At 34.6% G+C, this 22,012-nt stretch overlaps 2 protein-coding genes across 3 annotated transcripts in view; one reads left to right on the top strand and one right to left on the bottom strand.

Moving 5' to 3' along the window:
- Positions 1–13,589, top strand: part of JMJD4 (jumonji domain containing 4) — a 52,294-nt gene extending 38,705 nt beyond the window's left edge. The window contains exons 4-5 of the mRNA XM_089096943.1: positions 6,447–6,687; positions 11,840–13,589. Of these exons, the coding sequence (XP_088953069.1) occupies positions 6,447–6,687; positions 11,840–12,229 (631 nt within the window). The 3' untranslated portion in view covers positions 12,230–13,589. The remainder of the gene's footprint in view (positions 1–6,446; positions 6,688–11,839) is intronic.
- A 122-nt stretch (positions 13,590–13,711) lies between these two features.
- Positions 13,712–22,012, bottom strand: part of LOC148947240 (mpv17-like protein) — a 75,887-nt gene continuing 67,586 nt past the window's right edge. For both annotated transcript variants that reach the window (XM_089096944.1, XM_089096945.1), the window contains exons 5-6: positions 19,454–19,871; positions 13,712–14,061 (exon numbers count right to left, since the gene is read on the bottom strand). In XM_089096944.1, coding sequence (XP_088953070.1) covers positions 19,725–19,871 — 147 coding nt within the window. In that variant the 3' untranslated portion in view covers positions 13,712–14,061; positions 19,454–19,724. The remainder of the gene's footprint in view (positions 14,062–19,453; positions 19,872–22,012) is intronic.

The raw sequence follows: 22,012 nt of genomic DNA, 5'->3' as shown, positions 1-22,012 counted from the left end.
ATGCCCTGGGGGCAAACAAGGTTTTTATACAAAGCGTTGTCGAAAAAAACAAAAAAAAGGGCTCATTTGATTGGAAATTGAAAAGACTAGTGCCGTTTTTAATAGTTGAAAGTGATTGGAGAGCAACTAACCCCCCTCTCACGCCCACCATTTTCCCAAACACACCCAATCGAAATTTTGAGACAGCAATTTTGCTCAAAGTAGTTGAAAGTTCTGGAAATTATGTCTTTGACGATGAAAACACCCCCCCCCCTCCACCACTCAGGGCAAAGGTTGTAAGTTATGTCCTGGGGATACTTAAGGTTTTTGATAGGTAGCGTTGGTAGAAACTTCAAAAAGGCTCATTCAATTGAAAATTGAAAGGGCTAGTGCCCTTATTAACATTGGAAAGTAATTGGAGGGCAACTAACCGGTGGGCGCGAGAGGTCACGCCCACCATTTCCCCAAACACATTTAATCAAAGTTTTGGGATAGCAATTTTGTTCAACGTAGTTGAAACTTCTGGAAATTAAGTCTTTGAGGATGACACCCCCACACAGCTCTAAGGCTTGTAAATTATGCCCCGGGGGCATATAAGGTTCTTATAGAAAGGGTTGTCGTAGAATCTTCAAAAAGGGCTCATTCGATTGGAAATTGAAAGGGCTAGTGCATTTTTAATAGTAGAAAGTGATTGGAGGGCACCTAACCCCCCTCTCACGTCCACCTTTTCCGCAAACGTATCCAATCACAATTTTGAGATAGCCATTTTGTTCAACGTAGCTGAAACTTTTGAAAATTAGGTCTTTGAGGATGAACCTCTCCCCCACAGCTCTAAGGGTTGTAAGTTATGCCCTGGGGGCATATAAGGTTTTTATAGATAGGTTTGTCGTAGAATCTTGAAAAAGGGCTCATTCGATTGGAAATTGACTAGAAAAATTCTCTTGGCTTGAACGGTAAGGGAAATATATTGTCTTGAAAATAAAGAAAACTGGCAGCTACCACAGTATTATGCCTAAATGGCATCTTTTTTTCCATTTCCACAGATAACTTGGCGCTGAAACATCTACTTTTGGGGATGTTGAAGTACATCAAATCGTAATGTGCGTGCAGGTTGTCAAAAGGCTTTTTCAGTAATAGCTTAAAAACAGGCTCGGAGAATTTATCCACCGGCGCCCCCAAATGCCCCCAGGCCCCCAACTGTCCCCCCGGACCCTCAAAGGCCCCCCCAAGCTCCCAAAGGGCCACCGGCGCCCCCAAAGGCCTACCAGACCCCCAAAGGCCATCCCGGCTCCATGAACGGACAGAACTGATACCCATTAACCCAATAAGTTTTTGTGTGTGTGTGTAAGTTTTTGTGCGTGTGTGTAAGTTTTTGTGTGTGTGTGTAAGTTTTTGTGTGTCTAAGCTATTGCGTGTGGATATAAGTTTTTTGTGTGTTTGTGTAAGTTTGTGTGTGTGATGAAAGTTCGTAAATAGATTCTTTATAGTAAGGTTTAGCAACTAACCCCCCTCTGACGCCCACGATCTCCCCAAACACATCAAATCTAAAATTTTGAGATAGCCATTTTGTTCAACGTAGTTTAAAGTTCTGGAAATTAGATCTTCGAGGATTACAACCTCCCCCCACAACCCTCAGGGTAGTGATTTATTCCTTAAATTCTTTTAAATCTTTCATTTTTATAACTTTAAGAAATCAAAAATTAATTAAGATTTTAAGGAATAAATATCAGCGAATGTATATGTTAAACTGAAAATGCACATTTTTTTTAGTAAATGCATTTGAAATTTTTTAGTAAAGTGCAATGTATTCTGGGTTTTAGAAAGCATAGGGTTTGGGAACCCTACTTATATTAATTTTTGCTTGTTTTGAGTTTGACTCTGTTATTTATTTTAATTTCTGTTTGCTCTAGGTTTCATTTATTTATTGATACTGATTTGTGGTAGTTGTATGATTGGTAAATTATTTGATTCTATTTTGTTCATTTTTGGTTTAATGAAGTTCTTTACTTTTTTTTGAAAAACCTTATTTTGTGCAAATTTTTTTTAAAATCAATTTTCGAAAAAAGGGAGAACACCCTTAAAAGTCATAGAATCTTAATGAAAATCAAACCGTCAGATTCAGCATGTCAGAGAACCCTGTTGTAGAGGTTTCAAGCTTCTATCTGCAAAAATTCTCAATTTTGTATTTTTTTTTGCCAGAAGAAAGATCAGGGATGCATGTTTTTTTTCCGGGGTGATCGTTTTGACCCAGTGGTCCTAGAATATCGTGAGAGGGCTCATTCGAACGGTAATAAAAGGTTCTAGTACTGTTTTCGTTTTTAAGTGACCAAAAAGATTGGAGGGCATATTGATCCCCTCCCCCACTTTTTCCCCAAAAATCGTCTGATTAATATTTTAAGGTAGCTATTTTTTTCATCATAGTTGAAAGGCCCAATAACCATGCTTTTGAATATATCATGACCCCCCCCCCACAGTCCCAGGGGAAAAGTCTAAGTTATAAATATTTCCCGTTGTTTACGCATAGTATTTGTCATTGGGAAGCATGCATACATTTTAGGGCTCTAGGCGTTTACCCCCGGGAAATATCCCCCCCCCCGCGGAAAATACCCCCCCTCCCGTGGAAAATCCCCCCCCCCCCGCGGAAAATACCCCCTCGTGGAAAATAAGGCTTTCCTAATTGAGAATTTTATTTGAGTTTTATTTTTTTTTATTTCCGTAGGGCGAAGGAATTTTGGTACTTGTGTATTATGCGCCACTCACTCAAGTTTACTTGCTTTGTAAAATTCGAGAACACGCCGGTTTTTTTGTTAGTTTCTTCGTTATTTTAGAAATAAATTTGGACTATATAGTTGCACATTAGGGGAGGGGGGTAAAGTATAGCTGGTCTGCATGCAAAATATGTTTGGTACAATTATTCTGTATATTACATGGATAGATAAATAAGTGTATTTAAAAGCCAAATATAGGGTCATGAAAACAGTAAAATAACATAAATGAAAGGCACAAATAACATAAACTTTGATCAGCGATCATCATAAAATACTTCAAATACACTTATATATCTATCTATCTAATATGCAGAATAATTGTACCAAACACATTTTGCATGCAGAGGACCTTATCAACGCTTCGTGATTCGCAAGCATTAGAAGTGAACAAGTAGATTTCGGACATAGAACGTCTCAAGAACGATATGAGCAAGGAAAAACAAAATGAAGCCCCAGAAAAAGAGAATTCTGATGAAGCCAAGCAAAAAAAACGGTGGAAACTCAAATTTGAATAAAAAGAAATTGACCTGTACCAAAAGTCACAATTCATACGGGAATTCCAACAAAAATGAGGCTCAAGAGGAAGGTTTACCTTTAAGCCAGAAAAAATTAAGCCAAGGAGAGAGCCTGCTTCTAGTGGTACACTGGATGAAAGTGGCAGCACCTCAAATTTGAAGAAAAACGCAGAAGAAATATTTCAGTAAAGACGTGGCAAAATTCTTTTCAAGGCTAATCATCAGATAGCTGATTGAGACGTGGTTCAAAGCCTAGCTCTGAAGAAAATCCTCCTTCCAGTGGTATAAAAGGTACCGGGGCCAACACTTCAGATGCAGAGAACCATGTAAAAATAGATGCTATCACAGAAAAAGACAGTTTAATGGAAAAATTAAGCGTCGACAACCGATACGAAGTCGCTCTTACCAGTATGTATGTGCCACCGTGCAGAAGAGGTGCAAACTACAAAAAAGAAGAGCCATGTTCTGGTCCCAGAGTTATTGTAATTAGGCAGCCAAACGGGCCAGATGGAACCAAAGGTTTTAAAAAAGAGTATTTTCAAAGCTTTCACAAAACAAGTGATGACGTTGATGACAGGAGCAAATCTCCAGAGCAAAATTTTGTCGGATGAATTCATTTCAATTAAATTTTCTGTTTTTTATTTTTGTTAGAGTGTGTCTAATAAATGTATAAATAACCCAAATGTTGCGACTTATACAAATAATGGTTAGTAAAAACAGCGAGACTCATAAGAGTGTCAGATGTCAGATACCTGAAAGAAGCAAGCTTCTCGGTAAAACTAAAATGCTTTCTTTGGTGCCTAGGTTGGGCCCCTTAGAAGTGACGACAATTCAAAACTGTTACTAAGATATCGATGTTATGCCCTTTTGACAATCTCCATACAGACGGTGTGTCATGATTAAGTTTACCCCCCCCCTCCCAAAAAAAAAACTTGAAAATTTCACCTTCATACCCTTAGGCATAGTTTTAATAGTGTAATATTATCTTTTGGTCAGCTGAACATCCCTCTCATCATCCATCTTCTCGAAGATTTGACTTTGTTTTAACTTCGAAGTTTTAACTAGTAGTTGCAATAGAAGTAGTAGTTGAAGTGGTATTAGTAATAGCGTGCACACATTGCCTTTTAGTTAAATGATCTTCCGTTTTAAATATTCTCTGAAAGTTCGAACTTAATACCCAAGTCAATTCTTCAGATACGCTCTTTTGATAATGTATATGCACGTAGCGTCTTTAGATTTAGTTTTAAAAGCGTCTTTAAAGTTTCTCTGACAGTTGTGAATTAAGAAGTGCTGTGGTAGTAGTGGTAGCGGTAGCAGTGGAGATAGTGGTAGTATTAGTGGTTTAATGCAAATATTGCCTTTTTGATCATATCCCTTATCATTTCCTGAAAGTTCTAAATTGACATACTCGGTCAATCCAGAATTACACCCTTTTGAAAATCTGTATACACATATATTTGTATACAGACTCTTTGACTCTTATAAAGGGCACCAGAACTTCCGACTTCCAATCAAATAAGTCCCAACCCATCTGAAGTTGATACGATCACCCGTACCATAAGAACTTATGCCGCGGAGCATAACTTACAAAACTTAAACCCTGGGCTATGGGGGGCTGTGTCCAACCTGAAAACATCATTATATACTTTCTGGACAATTGTGAACAAAATGACTATCTCAAAATTTCGATCGGATGCGTTTGGGAAAAAAGGGGATGTCAGGGAAGGGGGGGGGAGTTAGCTGCCCTCCATCACTTTTGACTCTTAAAAAAGAACTAGAACTATACATTTCAAATTAAATGAACCTCATCTAAAATTCACACGACCACTCCTTCCATAAAAACTTTATATGCCCTCGGGACATAACTAACAACCCTTGCCCCCAGACTTTGAGGGGCTGTGTCAACCCCAAAGACCTTATTGTGTGATATTTGGACTATTTTTGAACCGATGGCTATTTCAAATTTCTATCAGATGTGATTCGTGAAAACAGGACGTGAGGGGAGGGGTCTAGTTGCCCTTCGATCACTTTGACTCTTAAAAATGACACTAGAGCTTCTGATTACCAATCTATTGAGCCCCCTCCGAAGTATGTACGACCACCTTTTATATAAAGAACCTTATATTTCCACAGGGTATAACTTACAATCCTTGTCCTGAGGCTTTTGCGGGGGGGGGGGGGCTCTCCCCCGAAGACATAATTTCCGGATCTTTTAACCACTTTGAAAAAAATGGCTATCTCAAAGTTTTGATTGGATGTGATTGGGGAAATGATGGGCGTGGGGGTTGTTCTCCAATCACTTTGACTATTAAAAAGGGCACAAAGAGACTGGAAAGCTACGCATCTTTGAAGAGAAGCCCTTTATACGGCTCAGTTGCCAAATTAACTCACTCCATAAATGAACAAAAAAAACCACTAATCCATATTTTTGGAAATTTCATCTATAACCGAACAAGGTTAAAGTTTAAGAAAACAATTAAGCTTAGATTTCCGTATATATTTAGTCACATTGGCTTATAAACAAACAGCTTAGTATTAACTCAGAAGCAACTCAGTTTTTTTTCATTCTAGGGCTGTAATATTAAATTAAATGATGGCTCGGGATCGTCTCTTACTAGGTTGCTAGCTACCTCTGCAACCCGGATGATGTCTCTTACTAGGTTGCTAGCTACAGCTGCAACCCGGATCTTTTCCAGATTGTCTTTGCATTCAAGCTAATATCCTCTGACTTCAGCATATCCTTGTTTTTTTTTACGTAATTTGGCTGTTTTTTTGCGTCTCTTTTTCATGAGAAAGTTGCTTAATAATTTAAAGTATACCTTAATAGAAAAAGAATTTATTGCGACAAAACACATTTAATTTGCTTGATTTGTCTAGAAAAGAGCATAAGCCTCCTCACGTGAAATTTTGAAATGTTTTTATAGTGGTAGAATTGAATTCGGTTGCATTCTACCATCTACCATAGAAAAAACTTTTTAAAGAATCATATTGATACTTATGAGTTCTTGTCGCGTAATTATTTGTGCTCTCAGATTTTATTTTTGGCTAGAGAAGAAAACGAGGCTTCGGTAATATCTTTTTTGTCAAACTCCTGCAACTAAAAAAACAACAAATATGCTTAAAATCCCAGGCTACTAAATGAAGAGACGTTTGAACAGAAATTAAATGAGTCATTTTTATTCAGGACACCTTTTCATGCAGATGTCTTCGGATCGTACAGTTGGTCTGCCAATATATGTGGTCGTAAACTTTGGTTTTTAGTACCTCGTGGAGATGAAGAACAGCTGCGTGATCCAAGACGTCAACTCCCTTATGACCTCCGTAACTGCAGCAGCAATCTGGCAAAGGTTTGGATCGAAGTTATTCAAGAAGAAGGGGAAGTTATCTTCGTCCCCTCTGGCTGGTACCATCAAGTAATTAACTTGGTACGTCTTATTTTATTACTTATTAAGGATGTTATAAGAATTAAAGTGTGATGGGGTGGGAAAAACTTTTTGTTTCTCGTTCGTAAAACACGAAGACGTTTATGAGATTGGGGTTTCAATTTTGTATATAAGCCGAAATAGGATCTTATCCTTAATGATAAAACCCAGGCTTGTATAAAGGAATTTATTGGCAGGAGGGGAGTGCTTAAATTTGAAGGAAAAAAAACTTAAAGGACAGGTAAATGATAGAAAAAATGAAGGAATTTTTTTTATTTATTTTGGTAAAATTAAAACAAGTGACCGATTTTAGCACCAGCTTGTATAATTAACGGTAGTCCGATCAACTTTGCGGTCTGCTGAAAAAGAAATATACGTAAATTTGACAGAGATAGAACTCAAATTTATCATGTCTGAGAGCCTCATAGTAGATGGTCCAAGCCCCTATATGCAAAATATGTTTGTTAAGAGTTTTTCTTTTGTGGGAGTTTGATCGTATAGATCCAGTCATAAAATATCAAAGGAAAAACCATTCGAATCGGAATTTTGAGTTCTAGTGGTCTTTTTAAGTAACAAGAGATCGCAAGACACTTAAGTGGAAACGCTGGCTATAATAAAATTTACGGAATAGACTATGGTGGAATTTCTCTTTAACAATTAGGAATAACTAAATAAAGTTTAAAGATGAAGTTCAAAATAAGTTATTATTGACATGTTTTATTCATTGTATTGGGATATAAGTAAGCTTGTTTACCTTTGCTGGACCTTCCAATAGGTTTTGATGTAAAAATAAATATAACTTACCAGACAAGTACTCAAAGACACGCAGACATCAGCATAGCTATTTTTTTATGGACACTCTTCATTGCAGGAAGCTAGACTATTAGAACTTACCTTCACTATATGAACTTATTTACTATACTTAACTGCACAAACTTTATTTTTAGTCAAAACATATTGTTTTGATTGCAACAAGGATGGAGTCTCCAACCTTTACCCTTTTTTACATACAAACAATAATGATTGTTTTCCATACTACTACTACTACTAACATCTCATCTCAGCACACAACAGCCTGAGGTCAACACTTTTAAACCAAAAATGAACAGAAATAAAGTCAAATAATCTTCCAAGCGTAAAGTTATCACAAATCACCATCAATAAATAAATAAAACCTACACCGATCAGAAATTACAGTAGATAACCGTGTCAAACACAAAACGAGCAAAAATTAACATGAGTAGGGTTAACAGCCCCCATGCCTTATCCAGACCAGACCATAATTTGCACTTTACTGAAAAAAAATACATAAAAAATATTTTCACTTTTTTGAGTTTAATAAATTAAAATTATTAAGACTTTCAGGAATAAATATTTTTCTTTCTTATATTAATAGTCTTCAAAATATATTCTTAATTGTTAGAATTCTAAATAATTAAATCTAAATAAATCATTAAATTCTAAATAATTCTAAACATTTTATACTAAATATTCTTCTATATGTATATTAAACTGACATTCCACGATCATTTTTTTTCAGTAAAATGCAAATAATGTTCTGGTCTGGAGAAGGTATGGGGTTGTCAACCCTACTCAAGTTAATTTTTGCTCGTTTTGAGTTTGATTAGGTTTTATTGCAATTTATGTTCGTTTTGGGTTTCAGTAATTTATTGTGGTGATTGGTGGCAGTTTGACCACCAATCTTCAGGTGGCGGTAGTTTCACGCTTGGGAGATTATTTGACATAATTTCTGCTCCTATTTAGTTTAATAGAGCTCTTTACTTTTCTTTGAAAAACTTTTTTTGTGGAAAAAGTTTTCATTGTATGGTATACCAGATAAATATACATTAAAATAATTACTGTTATATACGAGAATAACATTGCTGCAGTTAAGGTAGGAAATGAGGTTAGTAGCTGGATTCGTATTAAATCGGGAGTTTAGCAGGGTTGTGTTCTATCCCATTTATATGAATAGTTTTGACGGACTTTTTCCTAAGGACCACATCAAAGGCAATGGGAGAGGACGGAACTAAGTGAGGAAGCAAAACTCTCCTAGACTTAGATTATGCTGTTGATTTAAGTATTCTACATGAAAATGTTAGCAAAATGAATACATTTTTAGAAGTTTTGAGAATTCAGGGTGCAAGGATAAGTTTGAAAATTAATGTTAGGAAGATTAATTCACTAGAAGTAGGAACAAGTGAAGGTGAAGAGGTGATTTAAAGACGAGTGCAGTGAAGATGTTAAGACTTTTCCCACAGAAAAAAAATTCTATAGTTGAAAAAAGTTAGGAAGAATAGGAAGATAAAAAACTATGGGAATTTTTTTCCATAGTTGAAAAAAGTTTGGAAAAATAGGAAGATAGATGTTTTCCAGATAAATTATCTAAGGATTGGTATTGGTACCCGACTGACTGACCATATCTCAAACAGTAAGTTGTAGGAAATTGTTCAATCCCGCTTTCTAGGGCTTTAATGAGAGAAAGGTTGAGATGACTAGGTCACGTTCTGCTGATGAGGGATGACAGATTGCCAAAGATAGTCTTTGTCGGCCAACCATCTAGGGCCACGAAAAGGAAAGATTTAAGGGAAATGGAAACTTCTTGGGAGGGTGTAAAGAGGGAGGCTTTCAATGGATTGGGACGGAGGAGGAGCGTGAGTGGCTGTCTTGATCTCCGGTGGTTTGGTGCTGCAGTAAGTTGTTAGTAGTAGTAGTAGCATTATACAAACGAGCAAGCATTGCAATTTTTTCAAAGCAGAGAAAAAATTGGCACGTCAGAAAGTAATTTTTATCACGGATAGGTTATAGCTACTTGGGTTACCTCTGCACATCTTAACCAAAAACAAAAGTGAATTATCTGTTTTTCCTAATTCAGCTCAGGCACTGAACACGAGCAAGAAACACTTGGCATAGAGCAAGAGCCCCCTGTGAGCTTGGTCCGTAACCATAACTACTTGGCTTACCTCTGCACATCTCAACCGAAAAAAGGCGAAATAGTCGTAAGTCCCTGGGAAAAGAGGAGCCTAATGTAAAAGGCAATGATTTAGGACAACAGGGGCCCAAAAAGGGCCAAAAACTTGTTTTTCGCTATTGCAGATTTGGAGTACCGTAGATAGGTAATTCCCGATCGGCTTTAAAGTTACCTGTAGACGGGGCCAAGAAATTTTACATGACGGTGCATTTACATGACATTTATTTAAATGACTGTAAATAAATGATTTGAACAATATTTGAAAAAAATATTATTTTATATATATTATTTCAGTAATAAAGAAACAACCGCAAATATATAAAACGAGTAGTTAAAACGAACAAAAGTCTGGTGATATCTTACTAAGGATATTTAAAACTATCCATCAATAAAAATGCTCCAACCTAAACTGAGACTAGAATTTGTTTTTATTTTGTTACAACGTATTTCAGCTAGTTTTTGTGTTTAATAATCTATTATATTTTATAAACTATGTTTAATAATCTATAATGTTTAATTGTTAAACTATGTTTTTAATAATAATTATATAACTAAGTCATGTAAGATACCCAGTGCTCAGACAGTTAATCAACACTTCAACAGTTAAATCACTGTAAAATATCTATACCAAGAAAGTGGCCGCTTCTTCAATATCCCCTTTTGGCGATTATTTAAGTTAACTAAAAGGTACATTTAATCTTCTAGTTACTAGGCCAAGAAATCAGGATGCTATTTTTCTTCTTATTGCTATTGCCATTTCTATCGGCGTTTTTACTTTTCAAAAGTTTTTTTGCTTATTAGATATTTCAATCCAAAAGTTTGATCGATTCTGACGAAATTTTGGTGAAGAATCGAATCGATCGATTCGGACATGTAATCTCTTTGAATTAGGAATAAACTCGGTGACACTTTTTCTTTAATATCAGACGCAAGTGCTGTTTATAACTGGTCTTAGTACATTATTAAGATATTTACCTTTCTTTACAAAGGAAGATCATTTTAGTTCACTGGGAGATAAAAATGCTTTTATTAAATGTTCTTATTTTTCCTCTTAATTTTTTACATACAGAAAAGTTAGTTTGGACCAAATTAGAAGATAGATTAACTTGGGTATGCTCGGGAATTTTTTTTAACATTCTTTTCTTTTTCCAGTTAATTAGGCTACCATTTGGAGAATTAGAAATTTATTTAAAAATCTTTAAATTTTTATTTCTTAAATTTACGAATTATTGTAACACATTATAAGGTTGACTTCACCAAATAAGTTGATTTATGTAGTACCTGAACTTATTTTAGAGCTATATTTATTTATATTTCTCAACAGAGGGGACATCATGTTAGTTGATTGGGATAAAAAAAATCTTTTTTTTTTTAATATTTTAGTTTTCAGTTTACTGTATGCAGAAATAAAATGAAGTTGCGACAAAATTTAAGAGACAGTTGGGATATACCTGGGATACTTGGCAAAGTTTAAATTCATTCACACATCTAGTTAGGTTGCCATCTGAAGAATTACAAGTAAATCTATAGGGTTTTAAATTTTAATTTTTTGGCTAATTTTAGTATATTATTAAGACATACCTATTTATTTTTGTCTACAAGGGGGGGGGGGAGGCACGATTTTAATACATTACAAGGTAAATATGTTTTTTAATATTTTTGTTTTTCAATTAAATGCTATGCACGAAGGAAATTAAATTGGGATCAAATTAAAAGGAAAATAGGATACACTCAAGTAACTTTATGAACTTTCAGTATTTTTTTTACTTAATTCACGCTTCTAATTTGGTTATCAATTGGAGAACAAGAAGTAAATATATAGACTTATACTTTCTAACTAAACTTACTGGTACTAAGGTTTACGTATTTATTTTTCTTCCCGAATGGACACTGTTTTAGTGCACTTGGAGGTAAATCTATAATGTTCTAGATGTTAAGTTTATGGCTTACTTTAGTAAATTACTAAGAAAATTTTATTTATTTTTGTAATATTTATTTATGCTTCTTTTATTTTTCTTAATTTTCTTTAACTTTTTTTTATTTATATTAATCATTACATATTTATTTTTCTGTAAATAGATAAAATTTATTTACTTAAGAATATGGTAATGTTTATTGTAATATGATTCAATTTATTTATGTAAAACAAATATTCAAGAAATATTTATTTAATTTTGTTTATAGGAGGATACCATCTCAATAAACCACAACTGGTTTAATGGTGCAAACATACACCACGTGCTCACCAAACTTTTAGAAGCACATGATATGGTTTGCCAAGAATTGCATGACTGCAGGCCCACCAATAACCTTGACCAACTAGAATGGAGAAACCAATGCGAATTAGTGTTAAAGTGCCATCATGGGATGAATTTAAAAGGTTTTAGCGATCTTTTGATAACTATTGGAAGAAAAAGACTCGACAGTGAAAAAAACAATTTTCTGACACATTTCGATCTGAAAAAAATAGAAGAATGTCTTTCTAAATTGTTTGAAAGCAAAGAATTTAGTGAAATACTAGAAATTAAGAAAATAGAAGTTTTTCTGAAGAGGATCGATGATGCGATAATGTGAAAAAAAATTCTAAAGCAGTGTAATTCGACGGTTTTTTTTTTCTTGAATTACACATAGAGGTACCAAGTATTTAAAAACTCAAAAATTAAGGGTCGTAATACAACAGAAGTAATCTTACAACAGAACAAGTCTTATCTCGGGCGCGACGACGGATAAGAATAAGGTCATAAAAAAGTGACTCGCAATAATAATAATAAAAAAAAATTAATTATAAACCAATATCTGTATAGTATGTGAAGTCAGGTTCAGGTTCATTGTATATATCTGTCTGTAGGATTCATGCAAGAATTAATGAACTGCTAATTAACAATTCCATAATATATGGTGTGTAGAAGGGACACATTCAGGCCAAGATTGGACAGGTGCAGGGCCCCATTGGATTTTCTTGTGGGGCCCTCTCTATTAAATATATATTTATAAATCACTATTCATTTGCGTAAAATAGTGCACGTACACTGTGCAAAATCTCTCTAATATAGGACTATCCCGATTAAATTCAATAAATTTGACATGAGCTTTTACGGGTGTCAGTATTCTATAATATGAAGTATATTCTACATAACAAAAAATGCATCAATAAATTTCATCCAGCAATGCAAACTTAAAATAAATATATTTTTAATTATTTGGACAATTCATAATTTATAACTTATCGTCTCAAAAACAATTTGCTTTAAATTTCAAAATCTCTTTTTTGTTCATTTTGATGGTAATACGGGACCCTTTCAAATGCGGGGCTCGACTGGGCCCAATTGCTCCAATCACCCTTTATCTGGCCCTGGGCACATTATCTTTAACTTATAAGCTCTATTGTTTAGGAATGTGCCCCCAAAACCACACTTAACATACAGTTACACATCGCACGGGAAATCACCGAAAAGATAGCGCAATGCAAATAACGCCAAACGTCTATTATAAACAATAATTATTGTTACTATTTATTGGAAACCCAACTTCATACAAAAAAGCGACGGAGAACTAGGAAAAAAATAAATAATAAAAAAAAACAAAGGAGCACTATACTTTCTTAGACGATAAGAAGAAAAAAAAAAAAAAAAAAAAACACTTGTAACAACAGTGAAGAAGCACTAACAGTGCAGGATATTTCATATGAAGATTAATGATGAGCTTTGAAATGCGCGTCCAATGTTCCAGTCGAGCAAACAAAGGCCATATTTGAAGGGTGGAGATCCGAGCTGCCAACCATTGTGAGCAAACCAAGTTGAGATAGACGACAAGAAGCCAGCGAAGCGGGAGTTTCCCCAGATGCCCGCAAATAATTATTAGAATTGTTGTGTTTATTGCTATCCTTTTTAAGTTGCACATAATTTTTGCTTCGGAACGCTTCTGTTGTGAGCTGCCAGTTTATCAGCCAAATTATATCTTCTTCATAATTCAGCTTTTTCGAAAAAAAAAAACGTATCTGCCCTTTCATATCGGACAGGTGATGTATGAGATCAAGGACGATATAAAAGAACAATATAAGCTCACAATTTTTTTTTATTAAAAATAAAACCAACATTCTATATAAAAAAGCCCAGCAATTGCAATCCCCAGAATCAAGATTACCCAGCTATCAGTGAAAATTTCATCTCATTCTTCTTGAATTAGACTTCGTAAAAACAAGCTTTCCATCAACGTACTTCATCATTCCCTTATTCCTCAGAACTCTCACAATCATTGGCACAAAGAAAAGAGATATTGCGATTCTTAGGGCTGCCATTGATTTATGTGCAGCATACGCCACTCCAAAGGTCCCAACAGACGCTATGAAACTGTCTTTCGACAGCCCAAAAGTAAGAAACAAGTCCTCAAGCTTTTCTGATCCAAGGCTGAAACATGATAAATAGGGTTACATTAACTCAGAGTCGGGAATGACGAGAAATTCTGAAGAGAAAAAACTAGATTTTAGGGCACTTGTCTGTTAAACGAAACACACTCAAGAATTACACTGTGTAAGATCTGACAGAAACCGGTTTGCCTCTCTGGGATATCTTATGATTTGCTTATTTTGAGTGAGAAAAACTACGATGTAGGTATATTTTAATTATATATTTAAAATATAGAGGTGGGTAGGGGTCAAGTTACGTATGTAATATAATGCGTTCTGCGCGGCCTGATTTCCATAATTCTTTGTCGTAGTTTCCATATTTTGTTTCTATAGTATTATATTGTCATCATGTTTTCGTATATTTCATTAAGATTAACCTAACTTCACTTCTTGAGTGTGTTTCGTTTAACAGACAAGTACCGATTTTAGAATCCACTCCCTTTTAAGTAGTTTCAAAAATGAATGCCTCCTATTCAAAAATTATCCAAAAAATTACAGTTAAAATTTCCAGTGAACTGGTTTTTACAAGAGGTTATTTCTTAACCTTTATCAAAAAAGCATCATGGCTAGAGCAGCCTTTGGAATAAATTCAAAAAAAAATCACATAACCAGTGTGGCTTTTTCAAACGAACTAGAGAACACATATAAATAAAATATCAAAACACTACTATGTGATATTTAATTATGATATAGAAGGCTATTGCCATATTTTAATATTGCTGTCCTTGGTTTGGAGTGGCTTAAGTTGGGCCCGAATATGCTGAAAGCTTCTGAAGAGAAAAAATAATGTTTCAGCAGGTCCACTCCTCTCTAAGTACTTTGAAAATTGAAACCCCCTCTTCTAATATTTAAAAATTATCCAAGGAATTAGGGTTAAAAATATGCCATTCAAAATGTCTCACAGATGCTATGGTAGTCAATGAATTTATTAAACTATTTATACATATTTAATAGACATCATTGAAGAGGGAAACAAATTCATATGTATATATTTATTGAGCATAGGTTAATTTTATTGAGAATAGGTTTTCCAAATATAAAGTTTGGGAGCATCAGTAGCCAGGTAAAACTGTCATAAGACAAGAAATGTAAGGATATTTTGAAATTTTAATCCCGTTTGTTTATAGTTTCTTTAATACAACTTACCAAAAAGGTTAAACCTCCTTTGATCTATTTTTGCTAGCCAGTAATATGCATTTTTTTTTTCATGGTGTCATCGTAATGCTGAAGTTGAAAACAAATTCATATGTATATATTTTTGAGCTATCAATGAATAGAGTTTCCAAACATAAAGTTTGGGAGCATCAGTAGTCAGGTAAAAGTGTCACAAGACAATAAAGGTGAGGATATTATTAAATCCAAATTTTAATCCCATTTATTTATTGTTTCTTTAATACAACTTGCCAAAAAGGTTAAACCTCCTTGAATTTTTTTTTTGCTAGCCAGTAATATGCATTTTTACCCGATATCACTGTAATGTTATTATGCCATATATCATAGTGATACGCATCATGTCATATTCAGCTTCATATTAAACTCTAACCAAGCGTCCAAGCCAATTTGGACTAAAAATCAGCTTTGATAGAAACTATTCTCTTGTTACAAGTTTCCAATATTTGGTTTGAATTTATAATTATTATGGATGCCAAGGAGTAGACACGTCACTGAACTGTTCTAATGTAAGGCCTGAAACTACGCTATTTTCCATTATATATCGTTTACACAAAAGTTTAAAGTTTTGAAAGTTCCACTTAATTTTGACAAAAATTCGAAGGTCTAATTCTACGATCTAATAAACATCTCCAGCCAAAACCATATGGATCATAGAATATAACATACTAAATCCCATATTTAATATGCTATATTAAATATGTAATATTTAATGTATGTTAAAATTTGTAATATTTAAATATGTTCTATTAATTATAAATAATAACATATTTTTTTCTTTTACTGACTATAAACCCAACCTGCACAAGGAGCACGGAATAAAAGATGGTGCGATAATCCAGCACTTACACAAGCTTGTGCCTCTGCAAAGTTTTGGTAAAGCCTATGAATCTCTGTTGCATCAAGGTCGTTAAGTATTTCTGTTATCTGGGGGTCGTTATTCCACCTGTCCGTTAAGATCGTTAGATCTGTCCTTCTTTAAAGCAAAAAAAGTCGCTCGGGAATCAATTAGCCATTGAATACATCTTGCTTCATATTTTTCATCTAAGGTTGATTCACACAGAAAATTCCTCGGGAAGGAGCTTTGTAAACCTGATTTTTACCCTCAGTGGCTCCTTATATAAGAGACGCAGAATAGTATGATTATTATATAAATCAGTTCTCTTTACTAGATTTCTCGCTTGAGTAAAAATTTGAGCCTGATTTTAAAGAATTGTTAAGCAGATCTTAGTGTCAATCTGATGCCGTTGCGGCTGACTGAATAAAAAGTCGTCTTCCGGCATCGATGATGTTAACAGATGGCATATCAATCATGTAGGCCATTTCCTCTTAATAGAACATTTGACATTGCTCACGCAGATGAAACTGGCCATAGGTATTCTTCCTTACTAAATCGTCATTAAAGATGTCACGCCAGTTCCTGAGAAGGGAAGAACCGCTGCTCATTGCACCTCGTTCCGGCCTGTTAGTCAACTACTATTACAGCCTACTGGTCAACTGCTCTCTGCAAGCTGTTTGAATCATTTATTATAAACGAATTTGAGAGTAAATCCGCCTCATCTCTACGGGTTTCTTGAAATGTATTCCCACCTTTAAATCTATCTTTAGATCCCTTTTCCGAAATCTATGGAGCCGGCACCCTAAGCCAGAATAATCTCTAATCGATAAGAAGCCGACCAAGGTAAACATTATTCTCCTATTCTGTTTAGCTACTACTCTGCTGGGTCCTAAGAACATTGCCCTGCACTTCAAATGCCAGCAATGCTGCTCTTGTTTCATATACTAATGATATCCTTAATATTAGTTGAACTACTAAATGACTTTCTGAGATCTTCAAAGTCTATAAAACGAAATATCTGAGCCTTGTTATCAAAATCCCCTTTCCAATCCACTGAACACTTTCTTACACCTGACAACTCCTGATGAACTATATCTCTCGGAGAACGACTGCTGCAGAGGCTAGTTGCCCAAAATCACGCTTCATCCGGCATCTTCCAGGCATATCTTTGAATTCATTTGCTCCTCCCTACATTCTGTAGGTTGCCTTCTTTTGAACATTTCTACTAAGTCTGATAAAAGAAAACCTTTTTTTAATGTTTCTCAAGGTTGGCTAAATACCTGCCTCACCCCCCCCTCTTGGGCCCGAAATTGAAGGAAGTCCAGAGGTTCCTAGCAGTCAACCCTGAGGAAGCTGCAACTTATCAAACGAAAAACGTAATAGAAAGTTATTGAACTATTCCTGGTTCCTTCAGCTAGCACGGTAGAAAGCTAAGAGCTGAGTGTTTGGTCTCAGCTTTACATAAGCTGACATAATACATAATTGCTCGAACTTGTCGTTTATTTTAGTGTACTAAAATATATATAAATATATATATATATAAACGATATAATATAAATAGATAAATAAATATTTATTTGTTGAGGTCAGTTTAATCCCTAGATATTTTTAAAGTTTTTTTCCCTGCTCATACGTCGTATATAGTTGACAGTTTTATATAATGTAAATTTAAATATACTATTACTTTACTTAAAAATTTATTTTTTAATTATTTGTTATTTCCCCCTCTTTCTGTTGTGTGAAGTGCTTACTATATAAAGGGTTTCCCATCAAATATATAGTTAAGTAAACACAGAGAAAATGGGTCGGGGATTCTGCCCCCACAGACACTAATATGTATTAGGATTGGGAAATATGCAGATATTTGAGGCCGACATGAATTAGTCTTCAACAGGATAAACCCCACCACAACCCTCCCCCCTCCCACCCTATCCGCTCCAAAGTTTTGACAGTATTGACTATATTTTTGCAAATGCCTTTGCATACGCGATATTTGTAAAACGGAGATAAAGCTTTTTGATAAACGTTCAGACAACAAGAAACAACCTATAAAACAAAAATTAGCTGAATATAAAAAGAAAACCATGTTCATACTTATTTATTTATAATTATGCTACGGCAGCATTTTTTATATCAATATTTTTTGGTCTGGCAAAGTTTCAACTACCAATGTGTTTTTGGTGATAAAAGCAACATACAAATATAAAACTTGCCAACTTTGAAGAGACGTATTCTTATTATTTTCTATGAAATATCGGAAACATCAGAAAGTAAATTATTCTGGAGCTAAATTAGAGTCTGCTTTAGAATGAACAAGGAAACCAGAGAGATGCGCAGGGTGCGCTACCTTAAGGATCACCCTATCTCGCAAATAATAAACTTTTATAGTCTGTGTGGCCAAACTATTAAGAATTGATTAAGGGGTTTTGCCGTAACTTTTAGAGCTTGAATAAAAGATCCGAATAAATGACAGAAAATTAAAACCTGACGCCTAATTTCTCAGGAATCTTAGAAAACCATTTAACTTTTCGCGTTTTGTGCCGCAGATAGAGGTATTCAATTTTAATGAAATGTACATAATCAAATGTCAGTTTAATGAAATGAATTTTGTTCTATTTGATTGGTTGAGCAGAATTTTCTTTTTAAATTTCAGGAAAGGACAGTCCCTAAAAATGTTCAAGCATGCCTGCCAGGTAAACGTTAAAAACCAGTCCAAAGGAATTATCATTTGAGCCATTTGGCCGCTTTGGAAGTTCCCTGTGGTGCCACCTCCTTTAACTGACAAGCTCACGGACAAAAGGGACAGAAAATATCACTGTCTTTTCTCACACACTCCCGATAGCTTTCGGTGATGGGCAGCCCCCTGGGAGAATTTCCTAATGGGCCCTTTGTGACGGCCCGCTGATGACGAGGCTCCCAAAAGGATTTTAAGCTTCTGCATTGTCGTAATAGAGTGGTGTAAACCACTTTGGGAGAGGGGAGAGATATTTGACTTCATTTTGATTTTCACTAAATTTCTTTTTAGAATTCTGCAAACGAAAAATCGAAGTAACAACAATTTCTGAATACAATATACAATTTATAGTTATTAAATATATACAATTTATAGTTATTACAATATAACGTTATTACAATATTATAGTTATTACAATATTGCAATATTACGATATACAATTTATAGTTATACAATATTACGTATACAATATTACGGTATACAATTATTACAATATTATAGTTATTACAATATTACGGTATACCATTTATAGTTATTAAAATTCTAATTTTTGCTGAAGTACTTAAAACACTTTTTTCAACAAAGGTCATTGACCTTCATATATAAGGAAAAAAACAAACAAAAACTAAGGAAATTAACTAAGGAACTTACCTTTTCACTATAAGATAACATATTCCAAGAGATGTTAGCGATATTGTGACATGGAAAGCTATAAATATCGGTCCATACTCCATCACTGCCTTTCTCATTCTCTCTTTTTTAGACAATTTCACCACTTCTTTCTTATCAACTTGCCCTGACATATGTCTAAAATAGTTGACAACACTGGGCTTCTTTGGACTAGTAAGAGTCTTAACGACCGAAGTTGTTTGCAACATGCTCCGACATTTTGGCAGAAATGATGATGCAAACTTAAACACGCTCATATTTCCTCGTTCTTCTTATCTTTGACAAATGAGAGGTAAACGGTCCAAATAAAACTCGCAACTCCTGTAAATACCACTCTATTTTTGTCAGGAACAATATAAAAATTTGTCAGCTGCACGAAAGGCCAGAAAGACAAACCACTCTAAAAAAGGAATGAAGTGTAAAATTATCTTCGAAATATCCTAAAAATTTTCTAAATTAGAATTATCTTCAAAATATCTTCTTGACAATTATCTTCAATTAAAATACAAGCACTGACAAGAGCTGTCTTTAAAGGTGGTTTAGAGTCTAAGGGCGTGTTCCCGGTCCGACGAAAAGTTAATAATATTTAATAAAAATTTAATATTTCGTTCCAGGTGAGAGCAAATGACCAGCCAACGCGATCGAAAATTATATTTAAATTAAATCATAGTGAATATGGTTAACTAGTATATTTACGAAACAAACTTCGGTATCTTCATCATCAAAGTGGGAAAAATGGAGGCAAATGACCAATCTAATAGTAATTAATGAGTATTAAGGGGTCAAAACTCATATTTTTCATATTTTAATTATTCCTCATTAAAATTACTCGTGTTTTAATAATAAATTACAATGCATAGTGGGGCATTAGTTAATAAACTGTTTTAGATTGGCAGTTGATTCCTATTAAATATGAACTAAATACGAAATAAATTCTAATTATCCCCTGGAACACACTCTAACTGAAATCTCGATTGAACCCAGTTCAATCGACAGCAATGTCAACATTAGAGACATTATAAACGATAAAAAATAAACAAAAAGGATAATTTTTCTTTCAAATAAAAGCAAGGAGCGACATTTAAACTAAAGTTCCAATAAAAAACTTTGTCAGCTTTACGAAAGACCAGAAGGACACATTCCTCTAGAAAGGGATAAAGCGTAAAATCATCTCCAAACATCTTCTAAATTATTCTCAAAACATCTTCTTTAAAAGCATCTTCAATAAAAATATAAGCGTTGACAGAAGTTATATTTAAAAGGATACTATACTTTAACTAAAGTCTCGTTCGATTAAACCCAGTTCAATCAGAAATAAAGGGACAGTTTGTTTCAATGAAAGCAAAAGGCATCATTTAAACTTTTGGTTTCTGGGGATGGGAGCAAAAAAGATCTAGGGCATTTATTCGCCAATTTTTGATTACACCGTGTCGACGGAGAACAAAAACCAAACGCACGGTTTCCATTATGATTTAAATAATTACCCAATATCAATGCTATAAGACTCTTGGGCGCAGAATTATGCTTCTATTTCTATGTTGTATATAAATAGGACTTCTTGTATATAAATATTTATGCCTCTATTTCTAAAATTAAATAAAAAAAAACAAGTTTTTTCAACTGAAAGTAAAGCAACATTAAAACTTAAAACGAACAGAAATTATTACGTATATAAGAGGGTTCGCCCCCTAGTCAATACCTCGCTCTTCACGCTAAAGTTCAAATTCTGTTCGAATCAAAAACCCCTGAATCACAAAGGCCGGTTAATTAGAATAGATAACTCTTTTGAAAGTACTTAAAAAAAACTTTAGCGTAAAGAGTGAGGTATTGACTAGGGGCAAATGATGCTAATCCAAAGTGCACTTGGCAAGCGACATCCTGGTTGTATATGGACAGACTTATTTTTCATTGATAATTGCAATTAGACATGGCTTTAGTTGCAGACCCACCCTTGCCTAGTAAAGAACAACATATGTCGAAGAGAAAGCAAAATGGTAATGCGATGGCATATAAAAAGAGTATTATAGTAATAAAAAGGATTGGTTACCAAAGGAGACATGTCTAATTGAAAAGATTTTCTGTCTCTAAATTGATCCCTAATATACAGCGTTTATTGAAACGTTTATTTTTATCAACCACTACATATGTTAGAGGTAGTCGGAGAAACTTGGGACGGGGGTCATTTGATTGGAAGTGGAATGTCCTCACGCCAATTTCAACGGCCAAAAGCGATTGGCACCCCACCTACCCCACCCTAGGTACCAATTTTATTCCCATGTCCTCTTATACATCACATGGAATAGAATCAAAATTAGAAGATAACCATTTTGTTCAGAATAGTCGAAGAGTTTTATAAGTTCAGCTCCGGGGTCAAAATGGCTCTAAAACTATGTATATTACCCATTGCTCCCAAATAATTTTGAGAGGTAATGCTCTAACGCTACCGGGTCTAGGCGTGTAACCCCACCCTCCCCCCACAGAAAATACCCCCTCTGAAAATTCCCCCACACGCAAAATTGTGTAGCCAAAAGAAAGTACAAA

Source organism: Artemia sp. Qi Xiang Cuo, chromosome 11, assembly GCF_049724085.1.
Source record: "Artemia sp. Qi Xiang Cuo chromosome 11, ASM4972408v1, whole genome shotgun sequence".
NCBI lineage: Eukaryota > Metazoa > Arthropoda > Branchiopoda > Anostraca > Artemiidae > Artemia > Artemia sp. Qi Xiang Cuo.
The sequence above is the reverse complement of the archived record's forward strand: the minus strand, read 5'-3'. Positions and strand labels throughout refer to the sequence as shown.